At 44.8% G+C, this 23,582-nt stretch overlaps 1 protein-coding gene across 1 annotated transcript in view; it reads right to left on the bottom strand.

The window, feature by feature from the left end:
* Positions 1-532: 532 nt before the first annotated feature.
* The window catches only part of LOC310796595 (protein-glutamine gamma-glutamyltransferase K-like), a 25,502-nt gene continuing 2,452 nt past the window's right edge, over positions 533-23,582 (bottom strand). Inside the window, exons 2-14 of the mRNA XM_083658805.1 lie at positions 18,840-19,147; positions 16,887-17,078; positions 11,675-11,926; positions 9,350-9,468; positions 8,921-9,028; positions 8,486-8,663; positions 7,706-7,844; positions 6,095-6,287; positions 5,380-5,533; positions 4,336-4,620; positions 3,123-3,283; positions 2,750-2,886; positions 533-2,098 (exon numbers count right to left, since the gene is read on the bottom strand). Coding sequence (XP_083514931.1) covers positions 1,954-2,098; positions 2,750-2,886; positions 3,123-3,283; positions 4,336-4,620; positions 5,380-5,533; positions 6,095-6,287; positions 7,706-7,844; positions 8,486-8,663; positions 8,921-9,028; positions 9,350-9,468; positions 11,675-11,926; positions 16,887-17,078; positions 18,840-19,143 — 2,367 coding nt within the window. The 5' untranslated portion in view covers positions 19,144-19,147 and the 3' untranslated portion in view covers positions 533-1,953. The remainder of the gene's footprint in view (positions 2,099-2,749; positions 2,887-3,122; positions 3,284-4,335; positions 4,621-5,379; positions 5,534-6,094; positions 6,288-7,705; positions 7,845-8,485; positions 8,664-8,920; positions 9,029-9,349; positions 9,469-11,674; positions 11,927-16,886; positions 17,079-18,839; positions 19,148-23,582) is intronic.

Here is a 23,582-nt window from a genome sequence, read left to right as displayed (position 1 = left end):
CTATCCACTTTATACAGCAACTGTTTTGATGACCAACCAGTTTCTTTTGCGCCAACTGTGTAGTCTCACATACCCAGACCTATCTCCACACTGCGCTTTAGCGCTGTGTCAGTGCTGGAGAAAGTGTGCCAACTGCAACCAGCGTGTAGAAGATCTTACATGTGATGCATTTTGTGTCATGACCAGTAGAGGTCAGTAAGTAAGTGCCTAATTTATTTAAGTGTGTTCCTGCTTGCACGCTCAAACTGAGTCATAGGGTAATGATGAAAGTCAAAGTTGAATCATCTTGATGCCACACAACTGCTTTTATGGATCATCAATCATGAACTGCATAGGCTATAATTTTGTTGCCAATTGTAAAAAAAAGAAAAAAGTCTATACCAGAAAAACTCTGATCTCTGGATGAGGCAATGGTTTGATCCGTTCTCACCTCTACAACCAACCAGTACAGGCTTGTCTAATGATATCATGAACACACATAGGAGAGGGATCATCCTTTCACTGTATTTGTTTAATTAGCAATACAACACAAACGATAGAAAACAATCCAGGTAGATAAATAATATATTTAAAAAAATGTAATTAAAATAGTTTCCTTCACATTGTAGTTTGAGTACTGGAGTCAGACAAAGTCGACTAAACCAGGCATAGGTGAGTTAAGGCTAGTGTGGTGTTCTGACATTGGCTGCAATTCAGCAGTGACAATACAAGGACTTGGCAAGAAGGCACACCTCGGGGTGCATTGTAACATACAACAGTGACACACTCATAAACACACTCAAGCCATTCAGAGCAACCTCTGAGAATTTCACTATAGGTTGGTATTCTGCAAAAGGAGAGGTTTTCCAAAAATATATTATTGATTGATTGATCGATCAGTTTTATATGTTTTGAGTTACTGGATCTCAAAAAGCAATCTCTTATGACATTATCAAATTGCATTTTCTCAATCTTGACAGGGAATAACTCAAATCTCATAAAAAATAAATCTTGGGAAATTTTGTAGGAAATTGTCCTTTTTGCAAACAACAGCCTAAATGTAAATTTCAGCATTATTCCCTTCTAACTGTTTTCATAGAGTCACTCTTACTTCGATCATGTAAGCCACGTGAGGCACATTTTGTCTGACAATACTTTTCACACATAATATAGGCATGCTAAAGAAAACACAATGCTATAGTGAATAATACAAACACAGTATATACACTATCAAAAAATGGTGACCTGACTTTCTGCGTCTTACAATTATTTGTTCAGTGACTTGAAAAAACTAGAATTATTACAGGCCGTGAAGTTAGATAGCGAAATAGAATGTGATATTTGCTACACACTTTAATGACTTCAGTACTAGTGACTTTTCATTAAAACACTTCATTTGCTGTGCTTGCATTAAATGCTAACATATTCTTCTTCATCCATAGTTTAGAGTTAGGCACAAGTGTGTTTAACTTTAAATATGATAACATGTAAAGGTTAAACAATAATACTGGTATCGCGGTAACTATTACAGTAATTGTCTATTCATAGTTTGAAAATATAAAAAACTTTTTTTTTTTTTGATAATGTACAAAATACACATGAGATTTTAGAATTGAAGATGTTAAGTTACAGTTATTAGCTACTAGTACAGTTATTTTTGTACTGGTTGCAATATATCCAGTTGGCCAAATAATGGCCTGGGTGAAAGTATGTTATCATGTATTGGAAGGAAATGGGGACATTGTGAAGGTACAGGGAAGTGCTGTGTTGGCTGTTCCACATGAAGTTCGTGGTGAACATGGCGATCGCCAAATAAAGTAGTTGTCGAATAACTTTAAAAGGTTGTCTTCATTTAGAGTAACAGAAGATACAGAAACTTATCCCACTTTTCATATCATCCGACAGTCTCAGATGAACTCGTTGACAAGACTATAGAATACAGTGAGAGTGAGACAGACAGAGGGGGACTCCCCCTCATTGCTCCAGGACGATGATGTCAGCCACACCGTGGACCTGCGAGAGCTGTTTGCAGTCCAGAGACGCCACCAGCTTCCTGGGCCCAGGCTGCGTGGGGACGAAGTGCTCCGTCAACGTCACTGTGGAGTGACCGCCAACATCACTGAGTGGTACAAGGAGAGGTGAGATTAGTCTGGAGCAGTGTTGTGCAAGTTACTTTCAAAATGTAATATACTACTACATACTAGTTACTTTCATTTGAAAGTAATAAGTTACTTTACAATATTACTGTCTGTGTAGAGTAACTCATTATTTATTACACTACTTTTGCATTACTTTCACCAAAACAACAGCAGCAGCAGAATGACATTGCCAACCCGGAACCATCCTGAAAGATAATTTCAACTGCATTGAAGTCTGTGTAAACAACCCAAAATTCTAAATTGTATTATTTTCCTTTGTTATCTATAGTGGTTATTTGCATAAAAACGGTTTGATTAGGAAATTATTGTATCTGCTTTGATTTAAAAAAATGCAACTCAATTTGTAACTTGAGTTACTTGACAAAGTAACTGGTATAATATTACTGAAATCCTATAAGTAATAAGTTATATTACTCAGTTACTGCTAAAAGTAATATATTACATGTAATATGTTACTTTTGTAATGAGTTACCCCCCCAACACTGGTCTGGAGAAGGAAACTGTACATGTGGGGAAACATTGATATCGGACATGTTTTGTGAGTCAGTGCGTGGTGGAGCGAGAGAGAGACAGAGATGGGAGAGAGGGAGATGTCTCATTGTCTTAGTTACCCCACAACGACTTCGTGGCCCTTTTGCAAGCCCAGGCCCTCCACTCTGAAGATCACAGCCTTTAGTGTTCGTGGCAGAGGGTTGGTGAAGGTGATCTTGGCCGCCATCTCCTTGCCAACCATGGCTTCTCCCAAAGGCTGCCAGAGACAAGCGTACCACTCAAACCACTGTACATCATCACATGTTCCATTAGCTTAAGTGCTATTTCAGAATGTGAAGTCTCCAAACGGGCTGAACTAAACCCTTTCCTATGACAAGACACCACTCCAGAGTTCAGGAACTATCCTAGGTGCAAGTACAATCCTAAAAGGCAATTTGAGCGATCACACAAATCTGATGCTGAGCCAATTGCTCATGCTAATCGTGAGCCTACCTCGATGCCAAGGTCAGGTGTGCGGAGCCTGAAGGTGGTCTGGTTGGCCAAGACTTGCTGGGTCTCGCTGACCCTTCCCGACAGGGTCAGCATCAAGGCCGCCTGATCCACCAGTTGGTCTTGGTATTGCTGGTAGGGCAGTACCCAGTCAATGGTCTTCACTGTGTGGAGAAGTACAGAGAAATATGTGATTGGGATGGCCTATAGGCAAAGAAACACTGATTCTGGCCAGTCCAATGACACGTTTGTGGCGATGAGTTAGTTTGAATGCGAGAAGAGGAGTGTGGGAGCTATGTGAAAATTCCCGGCTGAGGTGTGAAGAGTCACAGCTGAAGTTCAGATTTTCAAAATGCAAAGTGTGCTTCCTTTTACGAGTTACTGATTCATTTCATCAGGTCACAAGAGCTTGCGCGTGATTTATTAAAGACACTTGCATGGATCTACTGTAAGTGTGCAGAACCTTCTTCCTTAATAATGAATGACTGACGAAGAAGAACAGACACACAATGTGAAAACTCCAAGGTGTCAGCACTTCTCCGGTGCTGTACACCTTGGCAAAGTTTGATGAAGTGTATCGTCCTTGCGACTGATTGACCCAAATGAACCTCTATGACGCTGTCACTGGCAGTGGAGCCAGGGGGGGAATAAAAGCATTACTACAGCACTAATGCCACCAAGCAAGGAAGATTACATTTGACTGTGACCATATTTTATAGCATATGGTTCTTGGCACAAGTTTAGATTGACAGTTGGCCACTTCTCTACAGAAAGCGCCTTCACTTCCTTAACCCCTACATCCAGGGGTTTTGTAAGAGGCAGGCCTCCCCAGGGGGGCTCCAAACAGTTCCAGGGGAGGCTCAGTGAATGGAAGTGAAAAGATATGACGTTAGTTATTACATTAGTTATCAAAAAGAGATCACATATAGTAGAATAGAATCACAGCTATCTGTGCTTTGGTTGAAGAGATAGTTCAGAGATATGTAATTTTCCTGCCTTTTAATGCCTTCAGACAGTCCTTTTTTTATGTATTTGGTGCAGTCTGAAGTATGTCAACAGCAATATCAGGCTATCTTGGATCAATTATTGAGCAGCAATGGGATCAATTACATCATGATGAGGGGAGGCGGGCTTTGTCCAAGTGTCAGCGTCTGAGGGGAGGCCCACAGTCTCAGACTTTAAAAAGCCCTGTCCTAGACCTTAGTAGAAAGCTAACCTTCATTGGGCATGAGCTCCACAGGTATTGTGTCCTTCTTGACGGTGCCCTTCAGCACACCGGTGTAGTACATGACTGCCACCTGGCTGTGCAGTGTTGTTTGGCGGGGGTGCGAGCTCAGGTTCGTCACCACGATGGTCAGCTGGGCGTCGGCGCCCATCCGGGGCCCCTCGCCCGCCATCTTCACCTCCACGCTCACATCCTCCGCCATGGGTGTGGAGTAGGTTTCCGGCTTGCTGCCATAGCGGCTGGCTGTCTCCACAGCGATGCGTTCCTCTTCCGTTCCTGGGAGAGAGGGAGGGAAAGACGCGAGATGTAGAAGAACGCACTTTATCCCTTCAGAGGTTTCAGGATTTATGGACAGGTGCAAGAGATATGGAGCGAATGCTATGCTACACTATGCAGTGAAATTATCAGGGACGCTGGAACTAGGAGTGCTTAGGAGGCTGCAGCACCCCCTCCTGTCAGGGAGCTGTAACTGCAAGGATAAAGGGGTGACTTAACAAATCAGTAAAAAAAATATTTTCTCTATTTGTTTTCTATACGAGGGATCAGCGTGACGTCACTTGCCACCCAGAAATGCGGAACCCCACGGCAGTTAATAGTATGAGTTGTGTCAAACAAACGTTAATATCTCAAAAATTATACATCACATCGCTTATATTTTGACATTCTGAGTGAGTGCAGAAGTAGCTCAAGAGTTTGATGTATAATATATGCATGTGATGTTAAAATTGTGTGAACTGTCGCAGTTTTTAAAATGTAAACAGAGTTAACTGGCTAGAGTCAGCCACTCAAGCCTCGCGTCACTTGGGCTCCATAGGGTTCCATTGCCGTTGCCACCCAGCGACGCGGTTTGTTTACAAAAATGCTGCTCGGCTGATCCCTCGTATTGTCCTTCCTCTTTCTCTATTTGAATATCAAAATAAATGTTTATAATACTAATAAATAATAATGCAAAATTAAACCATTTCTTTTTTCTTAGGTGGCTGAGAGATCAGTCTAGAACTGCGATGATATTGGGTAAAATATGAGTATCAGTACCTTCAGAGTGTTTGTAGAGGTGCGTGATGTCTTCCCGCTTGTCTGAACCCACTGCCTTGGTGCTGATGTGGTGGCCGACAGCTTTCTTCTCACTGTGGATCTGGCTGAAAGTCCCATCCAGGTTCCTCTGCCAGTAGATCTTATCACTGTTCACCTGATGGGAAATGACCAGCACATGCGATTAGCTCAAACATCTGAGCTCATGAGAAGTTTCTCATACTGATGAGAACACTGACCTAAAACATGTCTCTTATTCTTTATGCTTTCTTAGGATCCCCATTATCTCACACTGTCTTGCTGGGGACCGCAAAGAATTTACAACACAGTTGAGATAACAGATTTATTTTGTAGTGTGTCTGAGGAGATGTGTTCTTGATATAAGAGGAACCAGGGAACCAAAGCATGCAGTCCCAGTTTAACATTAATGTATTCTGCTAGTGGAGATAATTTGCTCAGAGATGCACTAAATTATTCAAATTCAAATTATTCCTATTTCACATCTGATATATTCAAGCCAATTCTAAAGAGCATATTCAAAGTGATTTTAAAGCCAAGCAACTTGAATCCTAAATCCCTGCATTTTAGCCTGAGTGCTTCACTTTGCAATCACTATAAGAGATGAACCCCTGGTATCACAAGCGTCTTCAAGTGCCATCCCAAATACAGAAAAATACAGATCCCTGTTCAAGCACACGTGTCGTTTTCTAACACTCACCTCAGCGAAGACGAAGGGTGTGTCGTGTTTGAGGTAGACCTGGCCGGAGCGGATGGCGCTGATGGAAGCTGGGCCACAGCGAAAGGTGCCTTGGCTTGTCTCCTGGGGCGTGGAGTCAACCACCTGCCAGCCTCCGTTACCGGGGGGCAGGTCTGGTCTGGCCATCCAGCAGTCATTCCACACATGGAAGTTCCTGTAGGTTTTTGGGATTATATTATGATGAGGCCGAGGTTGTTGACTGTGTACTGGGAAATACAGGTTTTCACATAAATTTCGGGTGCTTAAGCATGTGTTGTTGGCATATGTCAGTTTGAGCACAACTGCTATCAAGATTTTAGACTGAGTGTTGCAATAAGACAGCCATGGATTGGTAAATAGGGATTGTAGATTGAATAGAAAGTCCATACAGATGTAGCCATCCCATATTCTACTACAAGCTTTCTATTCAAGTGCCTGTTACGCTTTTTGCTTTATGATGAAGACGAGCTGTTTAGGAAAGCATCAACCAGAAAGAGACTAATTATGTTACGTATTGTAGCAGATGGAGTGCTTCACTGCTGCACTAATGCAGGGTGGCATTGTCACTTAGATTAGCACGGAGTGGATAATTGAAGCATGATAGCTCTGGCTTGTCTAGTTAGAAGCGAGGCCTTCCAGAGCACATCTAAATACAGTACATTCCTTAGGCATGGCTTTACTTTTAGCAGCTGGTGTCCTGGCCCTGTAAAGGTATATGGACATCTTAGGTGTCCAGGCCCCCGTAAAGGTACATGGACATCTTAGGTGTCCAGGCCCCCGTAAAGGTACATGGACATCTTAGGTGTCCTGGCCCCATAAAGGTACATGGACACCTTAGGTGTCCTGGCCCCATAAAGGTACATGGACATCTTAGGTGTCCTGGCCCCATAAAGGTACATGGACATCTTAGGTGTCCTGGCCCCATAAAGGTACATGGACATCTTAGGTGTCCTGGCCCCGTAAAGGTACATGGACATCTTAGGTGTCCTGGCCCCATAAAGGTACATGGACATCTTAGGTGTCCTGGCCCCATAAAGGTACATGGACATCTTAGGTGTCCTGGCCCCATAAAGGTACATGGACATCTTAGGTGTCCTGGCCCCATAAAGGTACATGGACATCTTAGGTGTCCTGGCCCCGTAAAGGTACATGGACATCTTAGGTGTCCTGGCCCCATAAAGGTACATGGAAATCTTAGGTGTCCTGGCCCCATAAAGGTACATGGACATCTTAGGTGTCCTGGCCCCATAAAGGTACATGGACATCTTAGGTGTCCTGGCCCCGTAAAGGTACATGGACATCTTAGGTGTCCTGGCCCCATAAAGGTACATGGACATCTTAGGTGTCCAGGCCCGTAAAGGTACATGGACATCTTAGGTGTCCTGGCCCCGTAAAGGTACATGGACATCTTAGGTGTCCTGGCCCCATAAAGGTATATGGACATCTTAGGTGTCCAGGCCCGTAAAGGTACATGGACATCTTAGGTGTCCTGGCCCCGTAAAGGTACATGGACATCTTAGGTGTCCAGGCCCCCGTAAAGGTACATGGACATCTTAGGTGTCCTGGCCCCATAAAGGTACCTGGACATCTTACCAGACAGAGTCAGTGTTGAGGTAGTCGAGCGGCTTCAAATTCTCATCGAAATATACATCTGTAGTGAGTGATACATCGGTATCATGAGCAGACTGGAAGTTGGTCACACTGCGGGCGGGTATGCCGAGACACCTGAGCACTGGAGAGAGGGAGAGAGAGAGGGGCGGGAAGAGAGAGAGAGAGAGAGAGAGAGAGAGAGAGAGAGATAGAGTGATTAAACCAGAGTTTGAGAGGTCAACAAGCAGGGGTGAGGGTAATTAAATGATGCTCCCAGGTGCTAAGACCTGAGTGGAATAACTCTGGACACTTCAGCTGAGCAACTGTGGTCACGTGGGACGTTGTTATCCTCGCTGAGGGACAGCAACACATGTCTCTCTGTCTGCGACAAAAGTAGCAGGTATGACAGGAATGCCCACGGGCGGTATTTAGGGTAGATATTTGCTATCAGGGGCAGTGCTATGTGCTAAGGTCAGCCAACTTGCATGTGGGGGGCTATGCCTGGAGGCACTGTGAATTATGTGTTCTGTTACCGCTAGAGCGGAGATAGCTAATAAGAAGGGCCTGATAGACGAGAGGCCATGATTATAGTCAGTGGCAGACAGATATAAGCATTAGGAAATACCACACTCTTGGGTATCCTTTGTGGCATATACGCTGACATGCACACACACATGCATGCACACACACACATGCATGCACACACACACACACACACACACACACGCCACACACACACGCGCACACACGCAAGCAAGCTTTCTCTCTCATCTCATAGCCTACCAGTCGTAGTGACCCCAGAGAAGACCCAACACTGTCCGTACGACACTGGCGTGCCATTGCTGGCGTGGTATTTCCTGAGGATCTCCACGCTGCCACTCCAGGATGTAGGAGAGACTGCGTCACTGTAATCTCCTGACCAGTTCCCCACCACCACCCCAAAGTCATCCTGGGCATTAATCTGAAAAGAGGAAGACGGTGAGGTGATCTGTTAAGATGTTCTCATAAGAGTTTCCTTGGTTATGTGTTCACTTTCGGTGCAGAGCATGAGAGATGGTAGAGGGGTACTGGCGGTGATATAGTGGTACGTAGGCTAAGTAACAACTTGGTTAGACTATGACCTGCAGTGCATGCAGTCACTGATCATCATAATTAAACAATCGCTAATATAAACAGAAATCAATTGTACATAATACTAATATTTGGACATCCACTCACCATGGCGGAGATGACCCTGACCATGTTGACGGAGTCCCCTCGACCGGACGGAGGCATCTCACTCTTCTCCAGGATGAACAGACACGCGTCCAGGATCCCCTCATGGAACTGAAGGCAACGCAACACAGATCACTGATTGAATTGCATTTAAATTTGCTACCTGCAGCATTTTTTACATCAATACATCAATATATCATCAATAAATTACCACATTCATTGGGAGACATTAGTAAACAGTAATTACCATAAACAAATCAGATCATCACCAAGTAGATTGGCAGCCTTTACTGGCCTCTACAATGCAGTTTAAATTGTTTTACAGCACAAAGGGAGATTGCTTTATGACACAAAATAGTGTTGCACTGTTTTGACGGACTTGGGGCTGAGTAGGCACTGACTGAATTTTCATTCTGTCTTGATGGTCCGTACCTGTCCGAAGTTCCATGTGCGGGCGCCTATTTGTTTCTCTGTGCCATAGTAGATTCTCCCAATATCATTCAGCACATACTCCTTCCTCTCCTCCTCATCATCCAGGAATACGGTGTCCTCTGGAAAGAGACAACCGCATTATATCTTATATCATTATCATATTGACGATACAATGCTTCATCTGCCATGAATACAACTGAAGCTTTTCTGCAGAGCAATGTCGGGTAATGAATGTGTTTCACTGATATGGACTCCCTATTTATGTATAATGAGGATCCCATTGAAAAGACATTCAGATCCGTGTCCTCTGGAAAATAAGCTTTTTCTGTAGCCGTGGATATGAACTCTAATCAGGTTCCCACTGAAAAGACATGCAAGTCCAGATCTTGGCTTAATCCCTGCCTGTGTGAAAGTGGCCCATAATCCACCGCTAGGAATTTCTTTTCACGAAACGTCTCAAAGCGTCCCTGAGGCCAGGAAACAGTTAAGAAACACAATGACTACATGGACCTCGCAGTGGGGAAACGGTTCAATCCTTCATTTCGGGGAAATGGTCTGCTTTGAGTGACATCACTGTTCCAGCAAGGGGGTGCGGCCCTAAGTCTCTCTCCCTCCCTCTCTCTCTCCTTTTTCCATCTGTTTTCTCCCATGCTATTGATACACAAACGTGATCAGCGGTGTGTGGGAGAGAGACAGAGAGAGAGACAGAGAGAGAGAGAGAGAGAGAGAGAGAGAGAGAGAGAGAGAGAGAGAGAGAGAGGACATAAAAGTGGGTTGGAGTTGGTGGAGATGGGCAGGAGAGAGAGAGAGAGAGAGAGAGAGAGAGAGAGAGGACATAAAAGTGGGTTGGAGTTGGTGGAGATGGGCAGGAGAGAGAGAGAGAGAGAGAGAGAGAGAGAGAGAGAGAGAGAGAGAGAGAGAGGACATAAAAGTGGGTTGGAGTTGGTGGAGATGGGCAGGAGAGAGAGAGAGAGAGAGAGAGAGAGAGAGAGAGAGAGAGAGAGAGAGAGAGAGAGAGAGAGAGAGAGGACATAAAATTGGGTTGGAGTTGGTGGAGATGGGCAGGAGAGAGAGAGAGAGAGAGAGAGAGAGCGAGTGGAAGGAAGAGGCCCTATAGGAAAGTCGCGAGGGAAAAGACTCCGGGAAAGAAAGAGGGGAAGTTGAGCTCGGGGAGGAAGTGGAGTAACACGCCAGGGCGAGAAAGTCTTGAGGTTTTACAGGAGAGAGCGGAGGGAGGTACAGAAGCTTAGAGCATGACAGGAACTGGCAGCTGCGATTATTATGGTTTTCAATCCTTGCTGAATATCTCTGGAATGCAGGGAGAGAGAGAGAGGGAGAGAGAGAGAGAGAGAGAGAGGGGGGGGGGGGGGAGAGAGAGGGGAGAGGCCAGGATGGGGCAATGAAATGTCACAGTGTTCATAAAAGAGATAGCAGGACGGCAGCAAGACTGCGATGGAGAGATACTGTATGAAGAGGAGGAATATAGATAGGGAGGAGGGAGAGATATGAAGCAGATGAATATAGAGGATATAGCAGGCAGTAAAGGAGAGAAAGAGGAAAGATTGGGACCAGCTGCAGGATTACTGCGCCCTAGCCCCATGGCGGTTTATACAGTAATTGTGTGATTTTGACTTTTATGAGAAGGAAGAAGAGATTGTGACGGGGGAGGAGAGATTGAGAGAGAGAGAGAGAGAGAGGGAAAGAGAGATTGGGCTCGCCGCCAAAAACAGCTACACTATAATCAAAGCCTGCCCCTTTTTTTTTTATCAAGTCCAGGTCCGCGGCTTCTTAGTAAAGAAAAACATTTTCAAATCAATATCCTGCACCGCTGAACCCAGACACACTTTGCAGCATGGACAATGAGCGTCAAACTTGATCTTGCACAAGGAACTAGACTAAAGCAAGTGTGCCAACAACGGTCTTGAAGCCCAGCCAAAAGAATGACATAACTCTGTGGCGACTGTGGCTACTTGATGAATAGCAACATGTTCTCGGATGGTGAGTTGGCCTCTCCCGCCCATGTGCGACATTACATTGGCGCTCCTCGAAGAGATTGAGAGACACTCGGGTTTCATGCCAGTGTTTGCCACCAGAGATGATGACCCTGAACGCCGAGTTATGTTCTGGTAATATCTTCCACTTGGACTACGTGAGACACTTCTGCTGCAAGAAAGCCATGCATTTCTTGAAGGCTTTCTGTCTTAAAACCAAACATGTAATTCACTCCAGATACCTCTTACGTAATCTGCTTTGGCTTTCCTCTCCGCAGTCCTGCTCTCAATCCATCAGCACGCTCTACCCCATCCTCCCTCCGCCAGCTTTTACCTTCACACCACGGGTTGAAGAGCATCACGATGTTCTTGGAGGAGTCGTGAGTGGTCGCCGCCTCGCCCTTTGGGGAGCGGGTGGCGACGCCGAGGCCGTACAGGCCGATCACGGCTTTGGCCGGCGAGTTGACGGACAGCTTGATCTTGTTGCCGTTCTGCTCCACGATCTTGGCCTCCCAGCGCTCGTCCTCCAGGTGCTGCACCAGTGGAACGATGACGTGGGTGCCCTTGGACACCATGGGCAGAGGACCTACACAACAGAAAGAGTTATGTTTATGTTACATTATGTTATGCAATATGCATATACCACAATTCTTCTCTGAAAGCAGAACTAAAGTGAACAAAAGACTGATGCATGGCTTTGTTTTGTGCTGTTTCGTGTTATGTTGTTATGTTGTATTGCACAATATGTGCTCATCTGCATTCATTTTGCTGCAGACTACTCATGCTCCTCTGATACATCTAGTTACAAATGTAACTAGATGAATCTGGTTTGCCAGTCCGTGCTCATTGCTCATAGTTTAACATTGTTTTTCATTTCAACTTTGAGTCCCCCCACACACACTTTTTCACAGTATAACAACTTTTGATTTGAAAGTTGAATGAATGCATAAACAAAGCAAATCTAGTGCATCTATCTGCATCTGATTCTGTCATCTGAAATGAATGAACCTCCTCTGGAGAACAACACAGCTGGACACTATCGAGATGAAACACTGAACAGAAACAGTTTATCTGATGGAAGCTGTGCCAACCAACACAGTGTGTGTTGTGTGTGCGTGCGTGCGTGCGTGCGTGCGCATGTGTGTGTGTTCCTACACATGCATGTGTGTGTGTGTGTGTGTGTGTGTGTGTGTGTGTGTGTGTGTGTGTGTATGTGTGTGTGTGTGTGTGTGTGTGTGTGTGTGTGTGTGTGTGTGTGTGTGTGTGTGCGTACATTCCTGTGTTTGTAGTTCAGTTGTGTTGTGTGTGTGTATGTGTATGTTCCTACACGTGTATGTGTGTGTGTGTGTGTGTGTGTGTGTGTGTGTGTGTGTGTGTGTGTGTGTGTACATTCCTGTGTTTGTAGTTCAGTTGAGTTCAATTTTATTATGATCCTGTTTCACATGCCAAAAGCAACACAGCAATAGACAGCACAGCACAAAGAACAATACAAAAAGGGGGGAGGACCTAATCGAGGGGTGAGAACCGGAAGTGACATTTGACCAACTTTACAGGAGAGCCACAACAAAAATATTACCACAGACTACCTTGTCCTGACGTAATCAATCTTTAATATGAAAACATATTTAGGCTACATGTGGATGACAATATTTTAATATAATATTTTGACAATCATTGGAAAAAAATATCTTTCTATCTTTATTATTATTATTATTATTACTATTATTATTATTATTATGATTATGATTATTATTATTATTATTATCAATATTTTAATATAATATTTTGACCATCATTGGAAATCTTTTTTAAGGAAGTCATCAGGACCAAAAGTGCACTTCCGCCTTTTGCGCCCCAAATAGTTCAGTGTACGTGACGTGTTCAGTGTTCGCTCTTTTGGTTTTTGACTCTGGCTTAGAACATGTGCCCTAGCTTTTGGCAGTATAAAGAGCTCATCAAGAGCTTTCATTTGATATAAACACACATCGCAGTGACTTGTAGGGTAAAGTAAGTGCATAAAGCATTGCTACAGCAAAGTGCAAGTGCCTATCTATTCAACAAGATAATAGCTGTTGGAACAAATGTGTGCTTGTGGCTGTTTTTTTCATCCTCGGTACCTTTGAAGCGGGTAGCCGAGGGGAGAGTCTGGAACTCTGCGTGTACTGGGTGAACTCTGCGTGTACTGGGTAGGGATGCAACGGTATGGGTCTTTGACGGTATGATAACCTTGGACAAAAATACCACGGTTTCACGGTATCGCGGTATTGCGGACCATTTGTGTTTTTACAATAGCTGAAATATTCCCATACAGCCGACGTCGTTTTTTTTAGATGGGGGAAAGTTCAGGGGGGTCCTTGCGGCTCCTCTCTGCTGTGCTCTAGCCTAGGTAGGCATGCAGCCAGGGGGAGGGGCCACGTAAGCTGCACTCTGCAAGCGACCTGGGCACTTTGTTTTGGGGAAACAGCTGATACCGTGGGGAAGGTATGACGGCAAATTTGAGTGGTTTTGATACCGTGACGTTTTCAAAGCGCGGTATACCTTCAAACGGTATACCGCTGCATCCCTAGTACTGGGTGAACTCTGCGTGTACTGGGTGAACTCTGCGTGTACTGGGTGAACTCTGCGTGTACTGGGTGAACTCTGCGTGTACTGGGTGGTCACCATCAAGATGGATGGCCTGGCCTTTCCCTTCTGCAGGGCTTGTCTCTTAAATAACTGGTCGAGTCCAGCCTGACCGACTCCTACAGTAGAACCTTGCTGCAGTGCTTCAATACAGTGACAGTGGAATGACTTCATAGCAACATGCGCTAGGTATGAGTAAACAACCCCACTATTCACGTCACAGTAATGAATAGTCTGTTACCACTGTGGAAAGCCAGCTGTAAACCACACAGTTTATCACAGCGCTACACTCAGCTGTAAACCGCACAGTTTATCACAGCGCTACACTCGCATGGCTTCTCTGAGTAAACAACGCTGTTATGCTCTGAAAAAGCCTCCCAATCTTCACAGAGAGAGGATACCTGCAGAGATTTAGCCTGAAGTGGAGGCATTTGTGAATGTGTTCTCCTAAGCCTGGGTGTTCCTTCACGGGACGACTTCATGTTTTGCTGAGGAGGGCTAGCAAACTTCAGGAAGCCAACACCTCTGTAGACACTTTTTGTTGTGAGAGGGGAAAAAAGGGAATTTCTAAAAAAAGTAAGCAAGTTCACTGGAACCCACTGGTCCGATTAAGACTTACTGGATGCTTTGCTCTGAGCTATTTGATTTGTAAGTGGCACCCTGCAGGGTTTTAGCTGCCGTTTGCTGAAGGGAGTCTGCAGGTTTTTTTTTTTTTTATCAAGACACCATTGTTCTATCTGACCGGAGCGAGAACTCTCCGCCCTTCCTCTCCCTCCTCTGAATGCCTGCTGCAAAGGACATCATTAATGAGAAACACTATCCTTATTCGGCCTCTTCGTTGGACAAAATACGTTGGGAAGCAACATAGGCTACGCCTCCATTTTACGTGTCTCAAGTCTTGTTTCTGTGTGCAACACTTCAGTCCTTTTCAGCCAGCATAAAGCAACTGAAAGCAAAGGAGACCGGGGATTCTGTAACTTTCTACGTGGCAGGTGACAGCAGAACGTTTCTCTCACAGCATTTCTCTGCGGTGGAGTAATGGCCAGTTATTCCCAAGTGTGCAATGGAACGTTGTACTATGAAGGCCATAAATACCAGAGAGATGCGTCTGGTGTCCTGAGGTCTGGATGGGATCTATTACCACTGAGGTTCCGTGGGTGGAAGCCAAAACCCAGAGGGAGTACAGGGGCTGAATCGCTGATCGGAAATCAGTGCCGAACAAATTCAAAGGTGTGTGTTACTCAAACTTAAGACTACATTTCCCATCAACCATCTTGTTTCTCGTCGCAACCAGTGGGGCAACCAGGACGCTGCGGGAAGTGATCCTGAAATCTGTAGTTCCTCGAATGGCCACTTGAGGCTGGACCCGGAAGAGAGTCGTTCCCGTTCACCCATTATGTTAAGATGCCCCACTTTGTAACAGTGATTAAGCATGTTTACAGAATGGACCGATAACAAGTCAAAAGTAGAGTCCGCACACTGTGTAGAACTTCACTCGCAGTTTGTTTGCAATGCATTTACGTTTAGGTCATGGCGACCTTCATCAGAATGATGATGAAGGTCGCCATGGCCGAAATGTATTTCAAACAAACTGGGAGTGAAGTAACGTGATAATGATTTATTTATGTTAAGAGGCTACACATAGGCTACACATAGGCTACACATAGGCTACACAGAGGCTTTACATGTACGTGTGACTGGGTTCTTGTGTGTCTGTGAGCAGGTGCATGTGTGTTTTAGTACATGTTAGACATGTGAATGGTGCTGCTAATCCACATGTGCCCCACAGTTGCCACCCCTTCCTGTATCAGGGGGCAACCGCAACAGCTGGCTGCCATGTGTGACTGTAAGACATGGTCTGCTGTAACAAATACCCGAGATAACAGAGTGAAGATCCAACTCCTTCCTTCCTGTCCACTTTTACCTTTTCCTGACCATCTGGCAGTGGGCCTCTAACTCTCGCTGTTGCTATCTCCCTCACACATTCCTTCTTTCTTTCTTTCTTTCTTTCTTTCTTTCTTTCTTTCTTTCTTTCTTTCTCTTTTTTCTTTCTTCGTTTTTACCCTGTCTGTCTGTCTGTCTCTCTCTCTCTCTCTCTCTCTCTCTCTCTCTCTCATAGAGACACTGCATGAAATAGGCCACGCCCATCACAGGGGAAAGGCTCCGTTCATTTCCACACACCAGCGTCATTTTCCTTGAATTAAACATAGCTAAAAGCTGTTGTGTTAAAAGCTGCGCAGACAACAAATGTAAAAAATCGCCAGTTAAAGTTTTTTTGTACTCCTGAGCAAAACAAGGAAGTCATTGAGAATTGGCGAGAAGAAAAATGTGGATCTAGCTGTCAAGGAAGTAAGTTGGAGTGTTCATCTTCCGTATATACGATCTTTTTCTGCAACACGCAACCATGCACGTGACATAGGAGAACGCCAGGATTGGAGGCGGGCTTTCTGTTTTCCCCCGTCTTGGGCGTGGTTTCTGAATGATGACGCGTTACGCAGTGTCTCTCTAGGCACATCACTGTGACTCCAAATATAATCATAACTGACCTCAGTGTTGTAGTCACTATATCTCAAGTCCAAGTCGAGCCTCGAGTCCCTAGTGTTCGAGTCAGACTCCAAGTCAGAGTCATCCAAAAAAGGCTGAGTCAAGTCCCCATTACCTGAGTCTGAGTCCGGACTTACTGATATGAGCATGAATCCACATGTAGATGGAACACATGGCTGCCATTGCATGAAATTGAATAATGTCATGGTAATATAGATAACAATGTCTCATGTCAAATTATTGGGGGCTTTTACACACACACACAGACACACACACACGCGAGCGCGTGCGCATGACTTGACTACAACACTGACTGACCAACACACAGACACACACACACACACTCCACCACCCCTAATAACAGCAACATCACATCATACCTGTCTTGAGGTCCAGGTGCAGTTTGTCGGCGTCGGCGTTGAAGGGTCTGTTGAGCTCCAGCTCCATCTGGAAGGTCTGTCCTCGGCGGATGACGAGCTCGTCCCCGTGGTACAGCTCGGTGTGGTGCTCCCTCCTGTTCTGACCCATCTGGGAGCTAAGCAGGTCCACCGAACGCACCGACAGCGCCATCTCTGAGGGAGACGGGGAGCAGGGTTCGAGTTATGTGGGGGCCAATGGTGGGGGTCTAACATACATACCAACAACCATTATTTTAATCACAAATAATGCATTTGTCAATGTAATTAGTATTATTTGTCTTAATGAGATAAATAGGCTAAAAGAAACATATTTTCAGTTTCCCAAAAGAACGAACCATATTATCTTTGCATCCAACTTGGACAATCAGCACTTGGACAGCAGCGTTTGCTTTGTGGGGTGTGGAAATGGGCTGCTGTCTGTGTGTGTGTGTGTGTGTGTGTGTGTGTGTGTGTGTGTGTGTGTGTGTGTGTGTGTGTGTGTGTGTGTGTGTGTGTGTGTGTGTGTGTGTGTGTGTGTGTGTGTGTGTGTGTGTGTGTGTGTGTGTGTGTGTGTGTGTGTGTGTAGGCCTGTGTGCAAGTATTGGACCTCTCTCTCTCTCTCTCTCAACACTTGTATTCGCCGACATCCCCCAGCCCCCCACCCCCACCACCACCACCACCACCACCACCGTGCGCCCCTAACGTCAATTTGCCTAAGCGCAGATTATAACTCGAACTCTATCAAACTGAGAGAGAGGATGGCAGGAGGTGTTAGTGAATCAATGAATAAATGATTTTATGTGACATTTCCATTTTAAAAGTACAGCAGCTCTGCCACGGCATGGCCTGAATATAGAAAGGAAACATCACGATAACATAATAAAGCCCAGAGGCTTATTTCCATTGTGGTCCCTTTGGGGATGGGGGTGTGCAAAATGGCATGGGACTGCATTCAAGCTGAGCAGAGTTGTTCCCACATATCCAAAAATGAAGTCAATCTATTAGTACTAGATGCACAAATGAAGCTTAGTGAAAATTCTAAAAGAGAGACCAGTTAGTTGTCATTGATTCACTCTCCTCCATTTATTCACTCTCCTAAGGAGAAACGTTTTAGTTGTCACGCCCACTCACTTAATCACCCCCGTGCACTCTCGCTTCTAGGAGAAACCCTTTAGTTGTCACGACCATTCATTCCCCTATGTCATCAATCACTCCTTGCCTGCTTCTATCTAGTGTCATTGTTCGTGGGCAGTAACGCTTAGATTAAACCAATCAGAGTACGACACATCTTCCCATTCAGCCTATCATCATCTAGCTGTCAAGCTAAAAACCACGTTTTCTCTCTGTCTGGTCTGCTACTTTCTCAGTGCGTTCCTGTGACAATTTGACATAGCGCCACCTACTGGCAACACAAAAAGCACTTTATCTCGAGAAACATTTGTCCGATTCACTTCAAACTTGCGGAGTGTGCTTGCTGGAGTGCGGTGTGGTGCGGTGTAAAGTAAACATTGTGCAATTTAACCAATAAGATCACAACTTTCACATGGAGACATGGATCAAGGTTAATTACTGTTACAACACTGATAATTCTTATAATGAGAACTAGCAGGCTTTACTGAAGCTCACAGACAATTAATAGGAGAGAGAGAGGCTTGAATGTGTGAACACTTCTCAACTGTGCTGTGTTGCACGTTAAGTTAAAAAAAAACATATCAATAGAATTTAAATTTCTATTCTTTCACAAAATATACAAATTCAAGCACTTTAATGACCCATGTCTATTTACTGGTATGTCTATTTTCAAAAACTTTCAAGGCCTTGATTTTTTTCTGCCAAACAAATTTCAAGGATCTCAAGGACCAGTGGGAACGCTTTATAAACAATATTATAATTCCAAACCCAAGTGGACCTAAGAAGTTAACCATGTTACAGTACCTTCCATCTCGTTGTTGTCTTCAATCTGCGGCTTGGGCTTGGGGGGCTCCGGGGCCGGGGCCGGGGCCGGTGCCGGTGCCGGGGGTTTCAGCACCTCCACGCTCTCTGTGAGGTCCTTGGCGCTGGCAGCCTGGGGCTTACAGCAGCACGGGGACATCTTCCTGAACCAGCGTCGGCAGCCGCCCTCCTCCTGCTTCTTCTCCCCCTCCTTGTGTATGATGACCTCCACTCTGGTGGGCGGGGCGGCGCCGGGGAAACGCCCCACCTCCCCCGTGCCTCTCACTGTCAGCCGCTCACCTGGCATTCTGCTGGGAGACAAAGCGATAGATCAGCGGAGGGTGGATATATGAAGAGAGGGGGATGAAGAAGGGATGGAATGGGTGGGTAGCAGACAGTGTTGGTGTGGAAATAGGGCACTGAGCAACATGTTGCAGTAATATTACTTTTCCTAGTAACAAGTAATGTAACAAATTGCTCTTTGATCTGCTGCAAATGATTAGTCATTACTTATTATCATCACCTGTAAATATAAGAAGGAAGCTGGAAAAAACTATAATCCAATCCAATCTCTTTCTTCCTCTCAGCTGATTAAATGACATGAACGTTGATTTTCTTTGATTTTATCAAGCAAGTGAATGACACATTGGAGACCAACACATATTTGGTGACCATGACGATTCAGACAGAGGCACTCAGGCAAGACATATCCAGATTTCTTCAGAGGATGCAAATCACCAGTTTAATGGCTTCAACAGAAATCAATTACTGCTCCTATATGGAGTAATAAATAAAGACTAACATTACTATTGAAGTGAGTGTTGAGTAACAGGGTGGGAATTACACAGAGGCCTCCCTCTGGCCGTGATGCCCTGAGATCCCTAAGGCCACCGTGGCAGTGCCCTGCTACCAGCCTGCTACTGTCAGTTGCTTAAAAGGCATCAGTGGTCTCAGTTTAATGTAGCCCGCCCTATGCAAAGGATGTGTAATTGGCTCAGGGTTAGGGTTAGGGTTAACATTGATGAAAAATCGCTCTTCACGATGCCAATAGAGCAATGAGCTTTGTGCCCTGGCATGTGGCCTTGTGCCCTAAAGAAAATTGCGAAGGCAAAATGCCCGAAGGCCAAATGGCCTTGCCCCTTAAATGATGAAATCCCCACCCTCTTGAGTAATATATTACTTAGCTTGTACACTAGATAGAATCAAAGATCAAAGAAAGAAATGTGAATTTGTGGAGAGAAGAGAGAAGTTCTGTAGACCAGATGAGTTTCCTTAATGTGTGTGTTCATCTCCATTAGAGGAATGGCTTGTGTGAGTGTACACGCTCTATAGGCCTACAGGTGAAGTGCGCCACAGTTTATTTATTTTGGCAAAAGATATGATAAATTGATAAAAATCTGCTGATCACTCTTCCCTCTCCATCAGGCGACCAACCAATTCGCTTTTAATCCGACTCCTTCCCACAATTACCACATTCCACACTTGCACTCTCCTCAACCTCCTGCCTTTCTGGGTATTTAGCCTTTCGTCCCAGTCCGCTAAACTCCCTGAGAAAGCCAACATACCTCATTTATATACCAACAGCTGGCTCCCATCTGCCCCGCCTCAGCTGCTGGGGAGTAACGCTGCGTGTGTACTGTACGTGTATGGCTGTGTGCGCTCACACACACTTAAGGGCCGTAGATCAGATCTACATTCATGATACTGTCATACGCTGCACTGATCATCACAGCTGAATTTGATCATTTTTCACGTGGAAGACAAGCCAGAACTCCAGTCCTTCCTGCTCATCCTCAACTTGTCCGCCTAACACCAGACATAAGCATGGACCTCCGGGTCAAACGTCATATTCCACGTGTCAAAGTTGAGAGAAAGTAAAAAGTGTTTACAATCTTTAGGCAGGCAGAGGGAGGAGGCATTTGGCTTTGATCCCCTTCTCTTTCCCCTCCATCTGTGTCGTCTCTCTGTCTAAACATGAAAGCCACAGCTTGGCAGTAGGCAGCAAAATAAATCTATATTACACAAACATTAAAGTCCCAACAGAGTTTTTTGTTGGGTCTTGTAAAACACCAGCGGGCCGTAATGAGTTGCAGCAACGCACGTCGTCAGGAGGAACGCAGTGCTGTTAAAACACACCAAGCCACGAGAGCCGGAGTTTGAGGGGGCCGCTGATTCTCATTTTCAGAAGCAAGATGGTGCAGCATCTGCATCCAAACATCACATCTGTTCAGCCCAGGATGTCCCAGGATGTCACTGTGGGAGTGAAAGGTCGAGACCCGACAGGTGAAGGGGCAACAGTACTGAAGCTTGCATGATGCCACAGACTGTATCTTCTCTGTTTGTCTGAAGACATTTATTTTAGCACAAAGAGGGAATATCCACGCTTCAGCTGACGAACCTTGCAGAACCAGTGAAGGATGACAAAGGACAAATAAAGGATGAATTCTGGAGCGCACATTTCAGCAACAAGACTGACGTTTCAACTAAGGTTGTGCGATGTCACCTAAATAACCATCACGATGGTTCCACAGTGAAACATCGCGATGGACGATGGCATCGTCGTTGACGGGGGGTGGGGTTAATTAATGATTTATGAAGTCCATGCGGTGCCGTTTGGCTGCGCCACTGCAATGTACGTTCACGTTTACAACAGGACAGCTGAGCTCTACATGTCATGAGAGACCAGCGGGCTTGGATAGGCTACTACTACAGCACAGAGCCAGGCGATTCAAACAGTAGGCTATCACTACCAGCAATATTGAAAGGCGCAAAATAATCAAACGTTAACGTTACAGATCGTGACCAACAACGTGTGTGTGTTTAATTTAACTAGCTGGCAGAAAAGGGGCAGAATTACTGGCGGCTAACGTTAGATTTGTGTGGGCTCAGTTTTGAACCTAACATTAGGTTACGTTAAGGAGAGATAGAAACACAGCAGCAGGCAGCCTACACAGTATGTAATGGAGAGAGTTCCTGGAAACAGGCGAGTTGAATTCACAGTTGAAGACTTGTAACATTGGGTTGAAAACAGGAAAGAACGTGAAGTTTCTTCTTTCTTAACATTTTCCCAACACACCCGACTTCTGCTTATCTTCTCTTCCTCTTCCTCTCCGCTTTACCGCTTCTCTGAACTGGGGATAAGGTACGCTTTGCCGCTTGTTTAATGCCACCCGTGCGTCCCCCGTGTGTCACGGTTGAGTGGAGTTAGCCTTTTTTATTATTAAATCTGCCAAATTTTAATTCGAACAGATAACCACGGTGGTCGGATGTAGAAGGGACAGAGGTCGATGGGGGTCGGCCCATCGACGATGGTCGATGCCATCGTCCATGGTGCCAACCCTAGTTTCAACACAAATGTGTCCTCAGAGTCAAACCAGGACAAAAAATAAGGACAAAACATACAGTAGTAGAGTCTGCACACTGGTAATGCTGCTCCCAAAAGTTGTATTGGGTTACCACAAGCGTGTGACCTTTCGGGGACAAAGGCCTTCCTCAGAGTCAAACCACTCTGAGGAAGACACTTTTGTGTCAAAACGTCAATGACAATAAATTGCTGAAATCGACCGTGTGCTCCAGAATTCATCCTTACACTTGGATAATTCAAGATTCAAGATTCACTTTATTGTCCCACAGGTGGGAAAAATGTCTTGGGCTTTACCCATACTGCAGCCATAAAAACATTCACATACAAACACATGTTCATAAAAACAGACTACAAATGCATCACATTGAGTGCAAATAAAAACAAAAAAAAAGTATCTGCACTTATGTTCATGACAGAGACGATTTTAAAAGTAGGATGAATTAAATGATCTACACACAAAAATAAAGGTGGCAAAAATGATTCCATAGCCAATTCTAACCTGATGCTGCCAGACAGAATCCAGCTGGCTTACAAGGTTAAGCCATTTCCGGTTCCACAAAGACTTTTTCAGACCAAGTTTCTTGAAAAGATGGTTTTCAACGTGGGACCCAGGGATCGCCAGGGCTCCTTGAGGGAGTTCCAGGGATTCCCCAGCAAATTGATGAATTGCTAAACTTAACCATTATTTGATTTATTTTCATTTTCTTTTGTTCCCTTGTCAATCAAACTACTCAAGAGATGATGCATTGCAGAGCATCTGTATGGTGCACAACACTCCAGTTGATCATATTCTCTAGGGCAGCGGTGCAATATTAACTTTTTTCATTTCAAACTATTTGGGGGGAAGGGTAATGTTTCTTTGTAAAGGGCTGGTGCAATATCACATAATCTTGGTCTATGTTTCTTTTTGATGTATAAGTGTGTGTGTGTGTGTGTGTGTGTGTGTGTGTGTGTGTGTGTGTGTGTGTGTGTGTGTGTGTGTGTGTGTGTGTGTGTGTGTGTGTGTGTGTGTGTGTGTGTGTGTGTGTGTGTGTGTGTGTGTCGATGTGTTATGACGCCTCCTACTGTTGTTCTCTGGAATGCCAAAGACAAATTTCTCCTAAGGGAGACAATAAAGGCTAATCTGATCTAATCTAATCTAATCTAATTTACAAGAAGTTAACACAAATAGAGAATGTAGAAGCAGGACCATTTTGATGATAGCTTCATTTTTATCTCTCTGCCTACAAATAGTCATGGAATTCTGGGCAAAAGCATATCTATATATTCTCAGATGTGGGTCCAAATCAGCCCTTTATCTGCCTTTGGACAGCCTCATTTACAATTGCACAATACTATGGTTTATTGTATATTTTTTGTATGTTTATTGTATATTTATATGT

Source organism: Poromitra crassiceps (assembly GCF_964638095.1).
Source record: "Poromitra crassiceps genome assembly, chromosome: 23".
Classification (NCBI taxonomy): Eukaryota; Metazoa; Chordata; class Actinopteri; order Beryciformes; family Melamphaidae; genus Poromitra; species Poromitra crassiceps.
Note: the sequence above shows the minus strand (reverse complement) of the source record. Positions and strands in the feature narration are given on the sequence as shown.